The sequence below is a fragment of the Macaca mulatta genome, chromosome X, assembly GCF_049350105.2.
Source record: "Macaca mulatta isolate MMU2019108-1 chromosome X, T2T-MMU8v2.0, whole genome shotgun sequence".
Taxonomy (NCBI): domain Eukaryota; kingdom Metazoa; phylum Chordata; class Mammalia; order Primates; family Cercopithecidae; genus Macaca; species Macaca mulatta.
Window position 1 is genome coordinate 130500946 of NC_133426.1, and position 18885 is coordinate 130519830.

Consider the following 18885-nt stretch of genomic DNA (forward strand, 5'->3'; position numbering starts at 1 on the left):
GAGCCACCGCGCCCGGCCTTATAGTGATATTTTTAACATGATCTTTGTATTTCACAGTACTCTGTAGATGCAGAAAAGGTGACTAACTTGTTGCAGCTGCCTCAGTACTTTGATTTGGAAATATATACCACTGGACGATTAGAAAAGGTAAGATTATTTTGTGTAAAAAAAACCTTTAAGAAAAATTTTTTAGTTCATTTCATCATAGCGTTTGTTTATATTTCTTAAAATGTGTTTTTGGGACGTATTTTAAGAAAGGAAACCTATAGCTTAGGTCTTCTGTACTTTAGATTAGTTTGACTCACAGAATGGTGGTAATGATGCTTCCCTTTGCCCACAGCTGTACCTTCATTCTTAGCTATTATGTGACTGTGTCACTGATCATTTATGGAGACTAGGGGTGGATAACTAGATAATAACAATTAGATGAGATTGGGCTCATTCAGGGTGGTATGGCCATAGACAATAGTAACAATTATAAGACAAAATCAACTAATATTTATTGAACACTTTTGCTGTGTTCTATGAATATATGTTAGTATTCTCACCACAGCCCTATGAGGTAGGTAATATCTCCCTTAAAGTTGAGGAATAAGTATGGATGGATCAGTATATTTATTTATCATGATTAGAAAAGCACCTTAAAATGTACGCTCTGTGTCATAGAGTTACTGTATTTGACAGTTTTTTCTATGGTGGTGTGGTGATGTAGTCACCTTATACCTATCACATATGCCTTAGTTTTGATGAAAAATATTATTTTGCAGCATTTGGATGCCTTATTGCGACAGATCCGGAATATTGTAGAGAAGCACACAGATACAGATGTTTTGGAAGCATGTTCTAAAACTTACCATGCACTCTGTAACGAAGAGTTCACAATCTTCAACAGGGTAGATATTTCAAGAAGTCAACTGATAGATGAATTGGCAGATAAATTTAACCGGCTTCTTGAAGATTTTCTGCAAGAGGTATATATTATAACTATTACAAGTATTTTGTCAGTTGAGCACCTCTACTCCAGTAAGCCAATTAGTCACCCAAGTGTTAGTCTTGGTGATAGTCCCTAGCAGTATTTTGAAAAGATGTTCAGCCTTTTCATTCTATGACTCACCAGGCTGCTACTCCACCAAAATAAGAAAGTGTTAAGAATCTGTGACTCAGAGAAGGTGAAAGCAAAACTAACATCTTTTTTGTTTTGAGAAATGGTCTGGACAGTTACCTGGTTAAACCAGGGCTGTTAAGGAATAGGGTGTTAATGGAACAGAAAAGGAGAGCTGGATTTAGACTAGATAGCCTAAAAAAGTGGAGTATTTCTAAGTGTTTTGGCAGTGTAGGTTAGGGAAGGACATTATGTTTTTTTTTTTTTGTTTTTTTTTTTTTGAGACGGAGTCTTGCTCTGTTGCCCAGGCCGCAGCACAGTGGTGCGATCTCAGCTCACTGTAGCCTCTGCTTCCCAGATTCAAGCGATTTTCCTGCCTCAGTCTTCCGAGTAGCTGGGACTATAGGCATGTGCCACCGTACCAGGCTAATTTTTGTATTTTTAGTAGAGATGGAGTTTCACCACGTTGGCCAGCCTGGTCTCGAATTTCTGACCTCAGGTGATCCACTCGCCTTGGCCTCGCTAAGTGCTGGGATTACAGGCATGAACCACCACACCCGATCTGGGTTTTGATATTATAAAACTTTTTCAGTTTCCTGTGTTATTCTCTTGTATTTCCAAAGAGGCTTAGTGCATAGCACTTAAATACACTTGTATTTTTGTTGTGATTGTTATTTTTTCTGGAAATATTTACATTAAATTTTCTTGAATAAAATAAAAATTCATAATTGTCAAATTAATGCTGTTAGCCTTTTCCACATCACTTTTATCATTAATGTTGTAAAATCATATGGACTTTGTAATTTCTAGTTTTCTTGTTTTATTAATTACTCATTTAACTTTTATTTGGTGTATATCGTTATTCTGGGCTTATTAAGTTTTACTAATTGGAGGTTTGTGCAAATATTTTGATGTACAATTATTACATTCTTAATTAAAAATTGTAATAGCTCTACTCTTGGCTGAATATGATTTTGATTAGGACAAATTCATTTAAAATCAAGCAATGGTTTGTTAATTAAATTTAATTACTTTGTAGAAGAGTTATAGTTTAAAAACAAGTGCTTTTTTGAGAGAACTAGAGTTCAACACAGTAGATTTAGTAGTGTGTAAACAATTTTATGTTTCCTGTAGTAAGACTGGTAAAATTTTTCAAAACTTAAGTTACCCTAAGTTGAAAATGAATGAAATTAATAAATATTGATATCCAAATAGGACCAGCATATCTAGTCATTATTCAGGGGGTTTTTCCCTATTTATTTGTGATTAGTGTCATATGTCTTCATGATGATATACATTTAAGGTACTTAGGTTTTGTCCTTTAGGTATTGTCTTTCTGATATTCTTGTCATTTAAGTATTTTATTGTCCTAGTGCATTTATTACTGTGAAAAAATAGATGCCTTTATAATTTTGTGTCAAGTTTACTTAGAAGAAAAAGAAGAATGTCATTTTCATTTTTTCTCTTAGTTATGATGTTTCTTTTCTTTTTTTTTTTTTTTTTTGAGACGGAGTCTCGCTATGTCGCCCAGGGTGGAGTGCAGTGGCCGGATCTTAGCTCACTGCAAGCTCCGCCTCCCGGGTTTTTACGCCATTCTCCTGCCTCAGCCTCCCGAGTAGCCGGGACTACAGGCGCCCACCACCTCGCCCGGCTAGTTTTTTGTATTTTTTAGTAGAGACGGGGTTTCACCGTGTTAGCCAGGATGGTCTCGAACTCCTGACCTCGTGATCCGCCCGTCTCGGCTTCCCAAAGTGCTGGGATTACAGGCTTGAGCCACCGCGCCCGGCCTAGTTATGATGTTTCTATGATAACAAACTTGTGTTGATTTATTACCCCAGCCATATTGCCTTAAATTTGGCCAGATCTAGGTATTGAATGACAAAGTTCGTTTGTGGGTTTTGTTACGTTATTCTTTATTTTTCAGGGTGATAGTAACATTTTGATAGCCTAGGATTTTTCACTCTGATGGTTCTTAAGTATAATTAATATTCATAGGGTGAAGAACCTGATGAAGATGATGCATATCAGGTATTGTCAACATTGAAGAGGATTACTGCTTTTCATAAGTAAGTTGAATTTTGAAGTTCCTGTTTTCTTAAATCTGTAGAAATAAACTTGCATGTTTTGTGGGTTATAATGTTAATTTCTAAGCTAATTTGTTGTTGTTGTTGTTGTTGTTGTTGTGGGGGCATTTTAAAGTTTACTGCATTTACTGCATTCTGTTAATAGTCAAGTCCAAAACAACTGTCATTAGGTTTAGCTTTTTAATAAAGCTTATTTATTTATTTATTTATTTATTTATTTATTTTTACAGTGCCCATGACCTTTCAAAGTGGGATCTATTTGCTTGTAATTACAAACTCTTGAAAACTGGAATCGAAAATGGAGACATGCCTGAGCAGGTTTTTATTTATTTACTAGTTACACATTTAACTTTGAAAAGTGAAGTCTTGTGACTTTTAAATTTTAACTGTATCCTTTGATTCTTTTTACAGATTGTTATTCACGCACTGCAGTGTACTCACTATGTAATCCTTTGGCAACTTGCTAAGATAACTGAAAGCAGCTCTACAAAGGTTTGTGGTGGTTCGATAGTGTTTTTGTTAGACTAAGTATCATTAACGGTTTTCAGCAAACTTACACATTTAATGAGATCAGTTATTTCAGTGAAATGTTGCTTGTTTCTAATGTACTGTTATTTATAGTTTGATGTATATTCAGTGGAGGACATCAGTATGGTTTGTTTCAAGGTATGATTTTTAATTAAACATTGTTGTTCACGTTTGAAGGTTGCATAATCTGTGGTTTTCTGTATTCTCAAAGTTGATGACCAAGAGCCTTTGAAACAGATATAAGTATTAGATTACATAAATTGAAGATAATAAACCAACTGCCCCTAGATCTTCTTATGCTCTGGTATTGTTTTGAGATAACCTTATTCATATTCAAGATCTCTCTAGTGATGTTCCAAATTCATGATCAATCATTTTCTGATTGAATATATAATGTGCTAGTGCCAGCTATTAGTACATATAGAGCTTTTAAAGCTTTACCCATAATGATAATCCTTAATGTGTTTAGTAATTGAACTAAACAGGACTGCCTTTTCCATTTGTAAATTGGAAGCTTAAACATTGTACTTGTAGTACTGGATATTGCCTTAAATATTGTTTGGGCTCATTTTTAGAAATATCACGCAATTTCTGAGAGTTCGGGAGTTAGGTGTTTGTAGGCATTTTCTTCAAAAAGTAATCCTCTTGATAATAAGTTTGTGTTGCCTAAACCCAGAGAATAATGTTAAATACTTAGAATTTCTCTGGGCTTTTAAGATGCTGTTTATATCTACAAATGGATTTTTCCTCTTGAAAAATCAATATAGTATTGTTAACATTATGTGCTTTTTTTTTTTCTCCCTTTTCTTTTGAGGCAGAGTCTTGCTCTGTCATCGAGGCTGGAGTGTAGTGCAGTTTCGGCTCACTGCAACCTCTGACTTTTGGGTTCAAGCAATCCTTGTGCCTCAGCCTCCTAAGCTGCTGGGACTGCAGTCACGCACCTCCACGCCCACTAATTTCTGCATTTTTAGTAGACATGGGATTTCACCATGTTGACCAGGCTTACGAACTCCTGGCCTCAACTGATCTGCCCACTTTGGCCTTCCAAAGTGCTGGGATTACAAGCGTGAGCCACTGTGCCCCGCTCATTGTGTGCTTTTTATCAGTTAGGAAAAAGTTAATTTAACTAAATGTTAAGCTTGTAGTAGGAACGGTGACTATATTACCATATATAATTGCTCATCTATGTTGAAAGTTAAAAAATAAACTGGAAAAAAAGCAGTATTTTTAGTATAGGAAAGGAGTGAATATAAAATTATTTATGGTAAGCCAGGCACTGTGGCTCACGCCTGTACTCCCAGCACTTTCAGAGGCTGAGGAAGGCCACTCACTTGAGGTCAGGAGTTCAAGACCCGCCTGGCGAACATGGTGAAACCTTGTCTCTACTAAAAATACAAAAATTAGTCGGGCGTGGTGGTGTGCACCTGTAATCTCAGCTACTCAGGATGCTGAGGCAGGAGAATTATTGCCTGAACCTGGGAGGCAGAGGTTGCAGTGAGCCGAGATCATGTCACTGCACTTCAGCCTGGGCTATGAGCCGAGATCATGTCACTGCACTTCAGCCTGGGCTACAGAGTGAGCTCTATCTCAAAATAAATAAACAAACAAATTAATTAACTTAAATTAAAAGTTTGAGACGTTTTAAAGTTTATAGTAACACCACAAAATGTTTTCCATTCTGAGTTTTTATAAAGTACAGCAGTATCCTTCTAACAAGAAATGGAAGATGCCATTTCTTTTTTATTATTTTCTTCCATTTATGGGTTGACCACCCTTGAAATGATGTGAGCACGGAGTGTAAATCTTTATTAGCATTCTGTGCTAGTGGCTAAAGCCTTAGGATATTATCTATTAGTGTACCTCATATTTTTTTTTTTTTTTTTTTTTTTTTTTGAGACGGAGTCTCGCTCTGTCGCCCAGGCTGGAGTGCAGTGGCCAGATCTCAGCTCACTGCAAGCTCCGCCTCCCGGGTTCACGCCATTCTCCTGCCTCAGCCTCCCGAGTAGCTGGGACCACAGGCACCGCCACCTCACCCGGCTAATTTTTTGTGTTTTTAGTAGAGACGGGGTTTCGCCGTGTTAGCCAGGATGGTCTCGATCTCCTGACCTTGTGATCCGCCCATCTCGGCCTCCCAAAGTGCTGGGATTACAGGCTTGAGCCACCGCGCCCGGCCTGTGCCTCATATTTTTAAGGCTGCACTTTGGTGAGATTTGTAAGACAAACCGTCTCTTTGTTTTCATTTCTAGTAAATTATAAAGAAGAAATTTAAATCAAATGCACAAGTAGAGTTAATAAAGCTATATATATATGATAATGTTTTACGTAATTGAAAACATTTTAAAGAAATGCTGAATTGTTTATACAATATTTTTTAAAAGTTAATGTTAAATTTTTTCAAGGAGGACTTGCTGCGTTTAAAGAAGCAAATGAGAGTATTTTGTCAGATATGTCAACATTACCTGACCAACGTGAATACTACTGTTAAGGAACAGGTTAGTAATTACTATGGATGGTAATCTTTTTGTAAGCAACTTTTATAAAATCTGAACTAATGTAGAAAGTTTAAATAATACTAAGATTGAGCGAAGCAGAAATATCTTGTATCTGCCTATGTGTACTATACTAAAAAAATAGGTCAATATATTGGACTTGTGCATAATAAAATTGATTAATTTCATGTGGGGTTTATAATTGCATTATAGATTACCCTTCTAGTTAATTTATGTTGTTGTTCCTTTATGACACATGGTAAACAGACTTCTTCATACAAATTATAGATGTATGAAATTAACAAAAAGTCATTCCTGAAAGCAACTAATGTAACAAGTTTGCTCCAGGATAGAAAAGTCCACGAGGTTTTGTTCTCTGAGAATATCAAATGTTGGCATTCTCGCTCATCCTGATCTTTCTGTGGACCTTGTCTGAAATAAACATTTATAGTCACTCTTCCAAGTGTTAACCTTCCCAGCCCATATGCCTTCATGCTTCCATTACTTCCAACCTTTTCAGTTCTGGAAATAGACTGTTAACCTGGTTTGATCCTAGAACTAACGTCATGTTCAGTTCTAATTCTCTAATTGAGAGGATTAAGCTTCGTTGGAAACATGCTTTTCAAATGCTTTTATGGGAAGATGTTTTCACAAGCATTTCATAATAACTATTAATATGGTATAGTCAAAAGGATTATGGTGATTTCAAGGTTTGCAACCATTTCATACAGCTTAACCTTTGTTTTTTCAGGTAGAATCCCAATAGTCAACCTGACTATGATTTTTGGACACTGTGATATGTTCAAATATACCAGCCCTTTTGTTTGGCACTTGTTTTTATTTAATTAAAAAATACCGAAGCTAATTTTAATAAAACATATTTGGATTTCTATAGTTTAAAATGTCCATTCAGTGCCCAGCTGTTAGTCTCTTTTTTTTGTATTTCCATCTCTCTCTTGTCCCTACCATACATATATGCTTGGTCACACATGAATTAGAAGGTATTCAATGGCCAAGATGCAGTTACTGAATTTTGCTTTTTTTTCTTTTTTCCAAAAATATGAAGTATATAGCTATAACTGTTACATTGCTGAATTCTTTCCAATTTTATATGTGTTGTTTTGAACTATAGCAATAAAGGGTGTGGTACTTTAATTTTCATCTCTATAATTCAGATGAAAGGAACAAGACTTCTGATGGTAGTAAATTGAATTTAGATTTAAACTCTTGGAATAGGATTTTAATGACATGCACGGATCCAAACCTAATGCATGAAATATTACTTTATATTTGCATGGGACACCAAGTTATTCAGCATAATAATCCCTATTTTTACAGCATTAACACATAATCCTTGTGGGTTATCCTGTGTAACTGCCTATATAATCCCTTGCTCAGGCCATAGAGGTTAATTATTTAGTTATTAAACAGCTTGTGTGCCCAGTCTTCCCAACAGCTTCCCAGAATGTGTCCTGGTCAGCTCACTTGATTTGCCAGTTCAGCTAATTAGTAAATATCATCATACTTAATACTTTATATCCTTACTCTTTATGTTGCAAGTTTTTGTAAACTGAAATATGCTAATAGGTATAAATTACTACTATAGTAGTTAGGAGAAGAGACTGAAGGAAGGGGTAAAAACATAAAGAGAAAAAGTAAATATGGTTGGTTCCAAAATGGCAAAACTGTTAGTAAGATCTATTTTGTGCTCTGTATTATATTGTCTTTCCAGGAATGGGCTTCCTTTAAATGTATTTTCTGGTTTACTTTGTTGTTTTTTTTTTTTTTTTTTTTTTTTTTTTGGAGACGGAGTCTCACGCTGTTGCCCAGGCTGGAGTGCAGTGGCGCGATCTCGGCTCACTGCAAGCTCCGCCTCCCGGGTTCCCGCCATTCTCCTGCCTCAGCCTCCTGAGTAGCTGGGACTACAGGCGCCCGCCACCGCGCCCGGCTAATTTTTTGTATTTTTAGTAGAGACGGGGTTTCACTGTGGTCTCGATCTCCTGACCTTGTGATCCGGCCGCCTCGGCCTCCCAAAGTGCTGGGATTACAGGCTTGAGCCACCGCGCCCGGCCTACTTTGTGACCCTAAATTTCTATTTTCATTACCCCTTCCCAACAAATAATTAACTAGTCTGTGACTCCATTTAAAACCCGTGGCAGAGTTTTTATTAAGCTCCTTGAGATACAACTTCAGCCTTGTGTTTATTATAATATGTTCAGGTTTACCTGATAAATAGTAAGCAGCCCCGTATCTGGTTATGTTTTCTCTACTTAATCAGTACACGTGTGAACAATGAGAGTACTTAGTAAGTACCACAGATTTTGTGATCTCTATTCTAATACTTACCTCTTTAATGTTTTTTCTTCTGTAGAATGAAGAATGGTACCAAGTTTATACATTATTTCATGTTTGAGAATGAATACCTTGGGGCATTGCAATATAGAGCAAAGTAGGGGATTTGGAGTTAGAAAACCTGAGTTTGAGTCCTGACCCTGCATGTTTTGGTAGTGTGTAACATATTGTACAAGTCACTTAATGTTGCTGAAAATTAAAAAAAAAAATTGTGAAATTTGCAGTTAGTAAAGCATTATGCAAATATATATACTTCTCAGCTTTAGAATCTTAGGAAAATACTAAACATTGATTTCTCTTAAGATTTTTAAATATAGAAAGTTGGATTCTGTTTCTGTGTTAAATATGTAAATTATTTGTGGCAGTTAGTGAGAAATCTTGGATTATAGCATGCTTTCCTCTTTTTTTTTTTTTAAATAGGCCTTCACTATTCTGTGTGATATTTTGATGATCTTCAGCCATCAGATTATGTCAGGAGGGCGTGACATGTTAGAGCCATTAGTTTACACCCCTGATTCTTCATTGCAGTCTGAGTTGCTCAGCTTTATTTTGGATCATGTCTTCATTGAACAGGATGATGATAATAATAGTGCAGGTAATTTTATTGCCATCTTTTTATTAAATCTGTGTGTCCACCATAAAATCAAACTTAAGTAACAATGATGTACATTGGTGCACTAGAATGTATTTTATCCTTAAAAACGTGAAACACAGGTATATATTCCAGTGCACTAGAATATATTTTATCCTTAAAAACGTGAAACACAGGTATATATTCCAGCACATTTATGTTCATTTTTTGTACTATTGTGAAGAAAATGTGATGTTGCAGAGTATAGGCTCTCAAGTCAGATCTCTGCTTCTCACTAGCACTGAGCCTGTTTTCTAATTTCTAACTACCTCATAAAACTGTTAAAAATCGAGCCAAATGACTAGTACAGTGCCTGGACATATAGCATGTACTCAATAAAATTTACTCCCTCTTGCCCTTATTTATTGGTAATACCAATATGCAGATAATTTGGGAAGAATCAAGTATTTATGTTACTTTTTGTTGTGTACTTGTATACCATAGGTTTTTTTTTAAATTTTGGGAGTATTAATGTGATTTCTGAATGTTAGAAAAATGTTTGAAACTGCTATGTAAAAGTCTGGGGCAGTATAGAATGTTCACAGGAAAAGAATCAAACCAGCCTCACCTAGTGTTAAGTTACTCTTCACACCCTAATTGTTTACACACCCTAATTGCCTACTTGAGCATGAAGTCATGGAAAAGAAGTGATATTTGGTGGCGTCTTTCTGGGTTTGTTTTTAGTTTGAAGGTATATTTTTTGTTTATTTTTTAGAAACAGAGTCTCACTCTGTTGTCTAGCCTGGAGTACAGTAGCATTATGATAGCTCACTGCACCCTCAAACTCTGACCAAAGCAATCCTCCCATCTTAGCCTCCTGAGTAGCTAGGACTACAGGTGGTGTGCCACCGTGCTTGGCTAATTTTTTGTAGACATGGAGTCTTGATATGTTGCCCAGGCTGGTCTTGAACTCCTGGCCTCCAGTGATCCTCTTGCCTTGGCCTCCCAAAGTGTGAAGTTATACTTAAAGGAAAATACAACATCAACATGTGTATATCCATACTGATGTATCACTGCATATCAGGGTGTAAATAAACAGGTAATTCTGTATACGGCATGTAGCTTATTTTTAGCAATAGAGAGCTTTGTGCTCACGTACTAAAAACTTACTCTGAACACAAATGAGAAACCCAGAGTTGCCCAAACAGTTGTCAGAATCCATGTAGTGAAGGTTATATACTTTGAGTTTTTCATCTGTTACTCTAAGCTATTGGCTTAGTTATGCTTTTATTCATAATATTGACATTTATTGGTCAGCAGGCAGTTTACTAGATGGTATGGATATGAAAAGATGAAACAAGGTATCATCCTTCAAGAATTAAATTCAGGTTGAAAAGAACCAAGTAATTATAGTGCAATTTTTTTTTTTTTTTTTTTTTTTTTTTTTTTTTTTGAGGTGGAGTCTCGCTCTGCCACCCAGGCTGGAGTGCAGTGGCACAATCTTGGCTCACTGCAACCTCCGCCTCCCAGGTTCAAATGGCTTTCCTACCTTAGCCTCCCAAGTAGCTGGGAGGCTACTCGTGTCAACCACCACACCCAGCTAATTTTTCTTTTTCTTTTTTTTTTTCTTCTTCTTCTTTTTTTAAATTTATTGTTTTATGTTATGTTATGTTATGTTATTTTAGTAGAGACAGAGTTTCACCATGTTGGCCAGGCTGGTCTTGAACTCCTGACCTCAGGTGATCTGCCCGCCTCGGCCTCCCAAAGTACTGGGATTACAGGTGTGAGCCACTGTGCCTGGCCTATAGTGCAATTTTTGATAAGTAATGGAGACATGTACAAAGTGTTTTGGGCATGTAGAGTAAGTTCTCACTGATCTGCAGGTATTGAAGCATCTTTTGAGAAGCTAACATCTGAAATTAATCCAAAAAGTGAATAGGACTTTATAAAACGTCTTTTTTTTTTTTTTTTTTAAACTTCTAAAACGTCTATGAGAAAGCACAATTGTATTCTAAAACCTGATACAAAATAAGTTTTGGTACATAACCCTTTTGTTAATTTGGGGCTGCCTTAGCTTCATTTAGTCCATGGGGAATTGAATTAGAGTACGCTTGCCAAAACTCTTGACCACCTAGGAGCTTCCTAGAATTACCCACAGCATCTTATCTCCTTGGACTTTGTGTGTGTGTGGCGGGGGGGTCTCACTCTGTCACCCAGGTTGTGGTGTGGACTCCATATAGCTCATCGCAGCCTAAATCTCCCAGGTACAAATGATTCTCCCACCTCAGTCTCTGGAGTAGCTGGGACTCAAGCGTGTGCCACTCTGCCTGGCTAATTTATTTAATTTTTAGTAGAGACGAGGTCTTGCTGTGTAGCCCAGGGTGGTTTCCAACCCTGGGCTCAAGCAGTCCTCTCATCTTGGCTTCTCAACGTGCTGGGATTACAGATGTGAGCTACTGTACCTGGCACTATTTTCACTTTTAAAATGAAGTGCATTCTAGTCCAATGGAAGAGTAGAAAATATAACAGATTTTTTACATAACCATTCTATCAGTCTTTGTCAAATTTAGCTGTATTTGTTTTAGGTTTTTTTAAAGAAATAAAAGTACAGTTACAAAAGAAGCCCTCATTTGTATTCCTCCCTTATCCCGTTATCCTCCCCTTTTCCCTAGAGATAACTGCTATCCCAAATTTGTTGTTTATTACACCTTTGCATTTTGGTTTTATTTTACTAAGAATTTGTATCTGTTAAAAATACATAGTTCATTTATTCTTGCTAACTTCCATGTAAATGATATTATGTTGAACCTTTTGCAATTTGCCTTTTGTCTTATTTTTAAAATATGAAATGAGATCTTGCTATATTGCCCAGGCTGGCCTCAACCTCCTGGCCTCAAACAGTACTGTTGCCTCAGCCTCCTCAGTATCTGAGATTATAGGCACACACCACTGCAACCAGTACAATTTTCTTTTTTGAATTTACATTCCTGAGATAAAACAGTGTTGACATGTGGCTAGAATTCATTCATTCCGACCAGTATTATATGATACAAGTTAACAACAGTTTATCCATTTTCTTATTTTTAGACATTTAGGTTATTTCTACTTTTTCCTCAATTAAAATAGTGTTACGACAAATATTTCAATGCTTAGCTCCTTGAGCACATGTGTAGTTCTTTTCTAGTGTATACCTGAATGGAATTGCTAGATTATATAGTGTGTGTGCATCTTGCCAAAGTGGTTGTAGTATTTTACCCTGCTTTCAGCAGCATATGATAATTTCCATTGTTACTCATCCTCACCTAACATCTAGTATTGTAGACCCTTGCATATTGTATTTGTTAGCCAACATCAGATTAGAAAGGGAGAGGAAAATAGGGAATGCTCCTAGAGGCATTTCATTTGACAATACATAATAATAATGGCATCTGACACTTAATGAAAGGCCCAGTGTGTTAGGTACTTCTTTGCATTCCTTAATATCCAGAAGAGAAAAAGTTGGCTAATTATTGACAAGCAGTTAGTGGAGGAAAATAAAAATCAGGACTTAAACACTTTTAATATCATAGGATAGTTTAGTCTTTAGAGGGAAAATGTCTGTATGTCATTGGAAACAATGTCATGTAGAAATTGTCCATTATAGTGACAGAGCTATTAAGAAAAGGTTACTTTATGTATTCAGTGTAATGATATGTCTTAGGTGTCTAAGCAAATAGTGTTGCATCTTGGGACATATATTTGAGATATAACTTTCTCTGATGGTCTGTCTTGAACAAATTCTTACTCTTAAAATTTGGTTTTAGTTTACTAGAAGTTATCAAAGATTACCAGAGACAAGATGAAAAATTAATTAAATGAAAGAACATTCTTACTATACATAAAATAGTTTTTGATATTGAGAACCTTATGTTGGAGCTGATAGGATATGTGCAGACTGTTCACCAGAGGAATTATAAATGGCTAATAAACATAAACAATTTTAACTTCATTTAACATGGGATAGTGTTGTTGTTGTTGTTGTTTTAGATGGAGTTTCACTCTTGTTGCTCAGTCTGGAGTGCAGTGGCGTGATCTTGGCTCGCTGCAACCTCCACCTCCTGGGTGCAAGCGATTCTCCTGCCTCAGCCTCCCAACTAGTTGGGAGTACAGGCGCGTGCTACCACACCCAGCTGATTTTTGTATTTTTAGTAGAGATGGGGTTTCACCATTTTGGCCAAGATGGTCTCGAACTCCTGACCTCAGATGATCCACCTGCCTTGGCCTCCCAAAGTGCTGGGATTATAGGAGTGAGCCACTGCGCCCGGCCGGGGATAGTGGTTTTTTTTTTACAAGTAATTTCATTTGTAAAATCTCTCCAGAGGGAAAAATTTTTTATGTAGCTTTTTTTTAAATATAAAAAGCTTCATCCAGTTTTATTTACAGTATCCAATAAGTAAAAACAATTATTTGGCATTACTTGGAGGCTGCAGTGGGGCTTCCCTGACTATGAATTTGGAAATAAGTTTGTCTTCTTGAGAATTGAATGTCAAGATTTCACATAATGGATCAGAGTAGAAATATACAAGATTATTTTAAAAAGACAAAATGGTTTCTGGGGCCTGTCTAGCAGAATATATGTACAAAGGAGGACTCTTATAGCCAGATTTTTGGGGTTTGAAGTAAGTGGGATCATCCTCGTAAGGGATAGGAGAAATTCTGAGGTTGGCAGTGTTCAGGAATCTAGGAGCCTTAACTAACAGACATTGAATGTGCAGATTTTGTTAACAAACTATCCTGCTAGGGAAGTAGATGAATGTTAGGCAAGTTTAGCTTGACTTCACTAGGTGAATGTAGAATATGAACAAATAGAGTGATTCAATTCCATTTGTTCTGATCATTATTTGATGTCACAAAAATGTAGTCTATTGGAATAAATTATGAATGTTTATAATTTTAATTTTAATGTTTTTCCCTTTTCAAATTATCTTACAAAAGCATGTTTTATAGTGAGAATTAAAAAAAATACATGGTTGAAATAAAATACAAGATGGCTTAATGTTTGGGACTTTTTCTGTAGATGGTCAGCAAGAGGATGAAGCCAGTAAAATTGAAGCTCTGCACAAGAGAAGAAATTTACTTGCAGCATTTTGTAAGCTAATTGTATATACTGTGGTGGAGATGAATACAGCTGCAGATATCTTCAAACAGTATATGAAGGTAAAGTTGAAAATGGATAGCAAGATAGTTTTAAAATGCAACACTGGTTTTTATACATGGCTGCCATTGAATTATTTAAGTGGTAAATTACATTTCTAGTGTAAAAGAGTTGTATTTAAAATATTTAATGTTTTCAGTAACATTTCCTTATACTTCTACTCCAATTAATGGACATTTTGGGTTTATTATGTTCATTTGCATTTGGAATATTAGAGATGGCCTCTTAATTTGTCACTATCAGAAATAGCATTTATGATTCAGTTTAAGATAATAGGATGGCATCCTCCTCTGCTTGATGTAGCATTAAAAAGAATTTCAGGAGTCAGAAAACTTGGGTGGTAGTTTTGGCTTGGTTACTATGCATTTTGCAACCTTGAATAACTCCAAACATTTTGCATCCTGACTACCTTTATCTGTTCCACTATGATTGTTAAGGTTCCCACCTTTGGTTCTCAAAGTCTGACTTGATTCACCATAGGTTATTCATAATTTTCATAACTGTATGTGAGGTTTTGTAAGTTAAAAGTAATAATAAACAGGATATTGTTGATTATACTAAGAGAATGTGACTAAATATGGTAAGATAGCTTTAAAAATCCTTCCTCAACTAAAATCTAATTATAAATGTAAACTTTTTAAAGCCTTTGCTTTCAATAAATAAAATATGTAATATATTAAAACTTAGTTAATCCTCTCTGGAATATTTTGCTACTTGAACTCTAATATCATTGAAAATTATTTTGGAACTTAAATCATTTGGGATGATAATTACCAGTTTTTGTTTTGTTTTGTTTTTAAACTAAGGTTGTTTATGAAGTTATTTAACAACTTTTAAAGTTTTAGGTATTCTAAAGTCACTTATTTGTCATAGGGACATGGTTATTCTGTTATCTTTGATAATTGTTATTGTACGTGTTTGAAACACAATCTTAAATTAGGAAAAAATTTCATGTGCCATGTGTATTGTAAATGTCATATAAACAACTTTTCTTTTAAAAGTTGTTTATATGCTTTCCTTTTAAAAGTTGTTTATAGACTGTTAGATTCTACAAGCCAAATTAATAGTTTTAAACTGCTCATGGCCTGTACCCAGTATCAATGAATTAGTTATAAGTATAACTGAGATTATATTCATTGTTTTACAAAGAGAATTTTGTTTGTATATTTTGTGTTACTTCTGAAAATCTGCATAACCTAAGTGTTCTTTTAGTCACTATACCTTCTTTATTTTAAACCAAGTCTGGAGCTGAATTTGATTAGATCTTAACGGTTTTGTATATATGATTTTACTGAAGTTAGGGATTGTATGCTTAGAAATGATCTTTAGGTTTCAGTAACATTCTTTCCTGCCTTCGAAGGCATAATTTTGGCCAAATACATACTTTGTTATGTGTTTACATGACTAACCTAAAATTAGTCTTATTGTCCAGTGGTTTTAAGAGATAAAGCTCTAATTTGTACAAATTTCTTTTCAGTATTATAATGACTATGGAGATATCATCAAAGAAACAATGAGTAAAACAAGGCAGATAGACAAAATTCAGTGTGCTAAGACCCTTATTCTCAGTCTGCAACAGGTAAGCATTAAGAGTACCAACTTTAGCTAACACAATTAACACCTAATAGCAAACTAAGGTAGCAGTTGAAATTGGGCAAAGGGTGCAATAGACAATTTATAAAAGTAGAAATACAAGAGAGTGCAAGTGAGATTATTTTTTTGCTTTCAAACTGTCAAGATTGGCAAAACCTATAGGTGTCTAAGGTATGGAGGAAATATAGATGTGGTAGGCAATTGGGCAATTTATGTAAAAATTTATAATGTGTATGCCATTTGAGGCAGCAGTTCTACTTTTTAAATCTACTCTTTTATCCAAGGTGATAAAAAGACAAGTTTGCAAAAGTTGATATACAAAGTTATATATTGCAACATTGTTTACAGCAAGTAAGACATAATCTAAAAGTCTATCAGGATATTAGATAAATTTACTGTATAGTACATTTCTGCAATGACTATTGTACAGCACTTAAAATTAGTGTAGATCTATATTCGTTAATGTATAAAGAGCTTCATAATCACAAAATATATTAACAGTGGTTAACTTGCTTTGGTAGATTTCATGTTGAATTCTACTTTTTTCTCTGTATATTTCCAAACTTATTTTTGTGAGCGTATATTAATTTTATAGCTAAAACACAATAGTTTTGGCCAGGTGTGGTGGCTCATGCCTGTAATCCCAGTGCTTTGGGAGGCCGAGGTGGGCGGATCACCTGAGGTCAGGAATTCGAGACCAGCCTGGCCAACATGGGGAAACCCCGTATCTACTAAAAAAACAAAAATTAGCTGGGCACGGTGGTGTGCACCTATAATCCCAGCTACTTGGGAGGCTGAGACACGAGAATTGCTTGAACCTGGTAGGTGGAGGTTTCAGTGAGGCAAGATCGTGCCACTGCACTCCAGCCTGGGTGACACAGTGAGACTCTGTCTCAAAACAAACAAACAAACAAACAAACAAAAAAACCAATAGTTTTCATTTTGGCAGTGTTGAGGCAGTTTAATTAGGTAAAATTATCCACTTAGTATGCTTTTGTCTTTGGAGACAAAATTTGCATGCAAAAGATAACCCATTCCAACTTAATGAACTTTCTTTTAAGAAATACAGATAGGAATGTTCTTAATTTTATTTGAGAATTTGAATTTTCTCTATTAAAATTAACAAAATGTAGGCTGGGTGTAGTGGCTGATGCCTGTAATCCCAGCACTTTGGGAGGCCAAGGTAGGGAATTGCTTGAGCCCAGGAGTTCAAGGCTAACCTGGGCAACATAGCAAGAGCCCATCTCTACAGAAAATGAAGAAAGAAAAATAAATAAAATTTAAAAGGTTGAAAGATGGCATTTAAAAAATAACTTTTGCTATAAAGTAATAGCTGCTAGCTGTAGAAAGTTTAGAAAATATAAAAAAGGAACAAATGCAGATTATCCTTAATGTTTTCACTTTACAATAACCTTTTTATTTTTTAATGGCCTTGTTACTCTTTTTTATGCCTACATGAAATCTGAAATTTTAACAAAAATTAAATTGTGCATTCCATTTTGTAAGACTGCATTTTAATACTAATAAACAATGAACACATTTATGCCATTAAATAATTTCCTCAGCACCTTTTTTTTTTTTTTGGAGCAGGAGAGGTTCATTTATTTTTTTTCTAGATTTTTGTGAAGGTATAATTGAAAAGTAAGAATTCTGTGTACTTAATGGTGTACAGCATGTTTTGATATGTATGCATTGTGAAATGATTAAATTTAGCTAATTAACATAAACATTACATCACATACTTACTTACTTGTGTTAAGAACATTGAAGACCAACTGTCCTAGCAGTTTTTAGATAAACAAAACAGTACGTTACTCTTAACTATGGTCACCATGCTATACAATAGATCTTCAGAACTTACTTATCCTGTCCTACTGAAACGTTGTTCCCTTTGACCAAAGTCTCAGCCTCCCCCAACCCCCAGTCCCTGACAACCACCTTTCTATTCTCTGCTTTTATGAATGCAGATATTTCCTCAACATTTGGATTTCATTTTCTCTGGGTGTATACCCAGAAGTCTTCCTCAGTTTAAAAAGTTGACACATGGCCAGGTGTGGTGGCTAACGTGTGTAATCCAAGCACTTTGGGAGGCCAAGGTGGGCAGATCACGAGGTCAGGAGTTCGAAAGCAGCCTGGCCAATATGGTGAAACCCCGTCTCTACTACAAAAATTAGCTGGGCTTGGTGGCACACACCTGTAATCGCAGCTACTCAGGAGGCTGAGGCAGGAGAATCGCTTGAACCCGGGAGGTGGAGGTTGTGGTGAGCCAAGATCATGCCACTGCACTCTAGCCTGGGTGATAGAGCAAGACTCTGTCTCAAAAACAAAAACAAGTTGACACATAATTGTACATATTTATGGGGTATACATAGTGATGTTTTGACACAGTGTATAGTTAACCAAAGCAGGATGATTAGCATATCCATTTTGACGACTATATAATATTCCATTTTGTAGATGGACCACAATTTAACCAAAGTCTCCTTGTTTATGCTGAGGGTTTTTTTTTTTTTTAAACAAGCTTTGCTGTTATAAATAGCACTAAAACATTTTTGTACATAGTATTGTGCATAAATATTATTTCTTTTGGTTCAAGTCCTATAATTAGAATTGCTTTGTCAAAGAAGATTAAAATTCTTAAGCTTTCGCTATTTCATGTTAAGAGTTCTTGATGTGAAGATTCACCACTGAAACGTAAATAACAGAGCATGGTTGCCTAATAATTTGCTGGGGGTTTTTTTCTTTATATTTTTATATGCTGTGTTAATATCCAATTAATACCAGCAGAATAGCATTCTGCCAAAACTAACCTAAAGAGTTTCTGATGTTAATAACAACCTCCAGTTTAAAAATACGAAGTACTACACTTTTGGTCATTTGTATCATGTTTTAGTGTTTTACAATAAAATACAGTGCCTCATTTATTGAACACCTGTATTTTAAATGAAAATGTAATATTTTAAAAGATGTTA

General features: G+C 35.5%; 1 protein-coding gene across 24 annotated transcripts in view; it reads left to right on the forward strand.

Moving 5' to 3' along the window:
- Positions 1 to 18885, forward strand: part of STAG2 (STAG2 cohesin complex component) — a 140013-nt gene that overhangs the window by 100774 nt on the left and 20354 nt on the right. For all 24 annotated transcript variants that reach the window (XM_015128143.3, XM_077988336.1, XM_077988340.1 and 21 more), the window contains 9 exons: positions 58 to 147; positions 768 to 971; positions 3098 to 3168; positions 3417 to 3504; positions 3598 to 3678; positions 6114 to 6206; positions 8976 to 9150; positions 14183 to 14322; positions 15798 to 15899. In XM_015128143.3, coding sequence (XP_014983629.1) covers positions 58 to 147; positions 768 to 971; positions 3098 to 3168; positions 3417 to 3504; positions 3598 to 3678; positions 6114 to 6206; positions 8976 to 9150; positions 14183 to 14322; positions 15798 to 15899 — 1044 coding nt within the window. The remainder of the gene's footprint in view (positions 1 to 57; positions 148 to 767; positions 972 to 3097; positions 3169 to 3416; positions 3505 to 3597; positions 3679 to 6113; positions 6207 to 8975; positions 9151 to 14182; positions 14323 to 15797; positions 15900 to 18885) is intronic.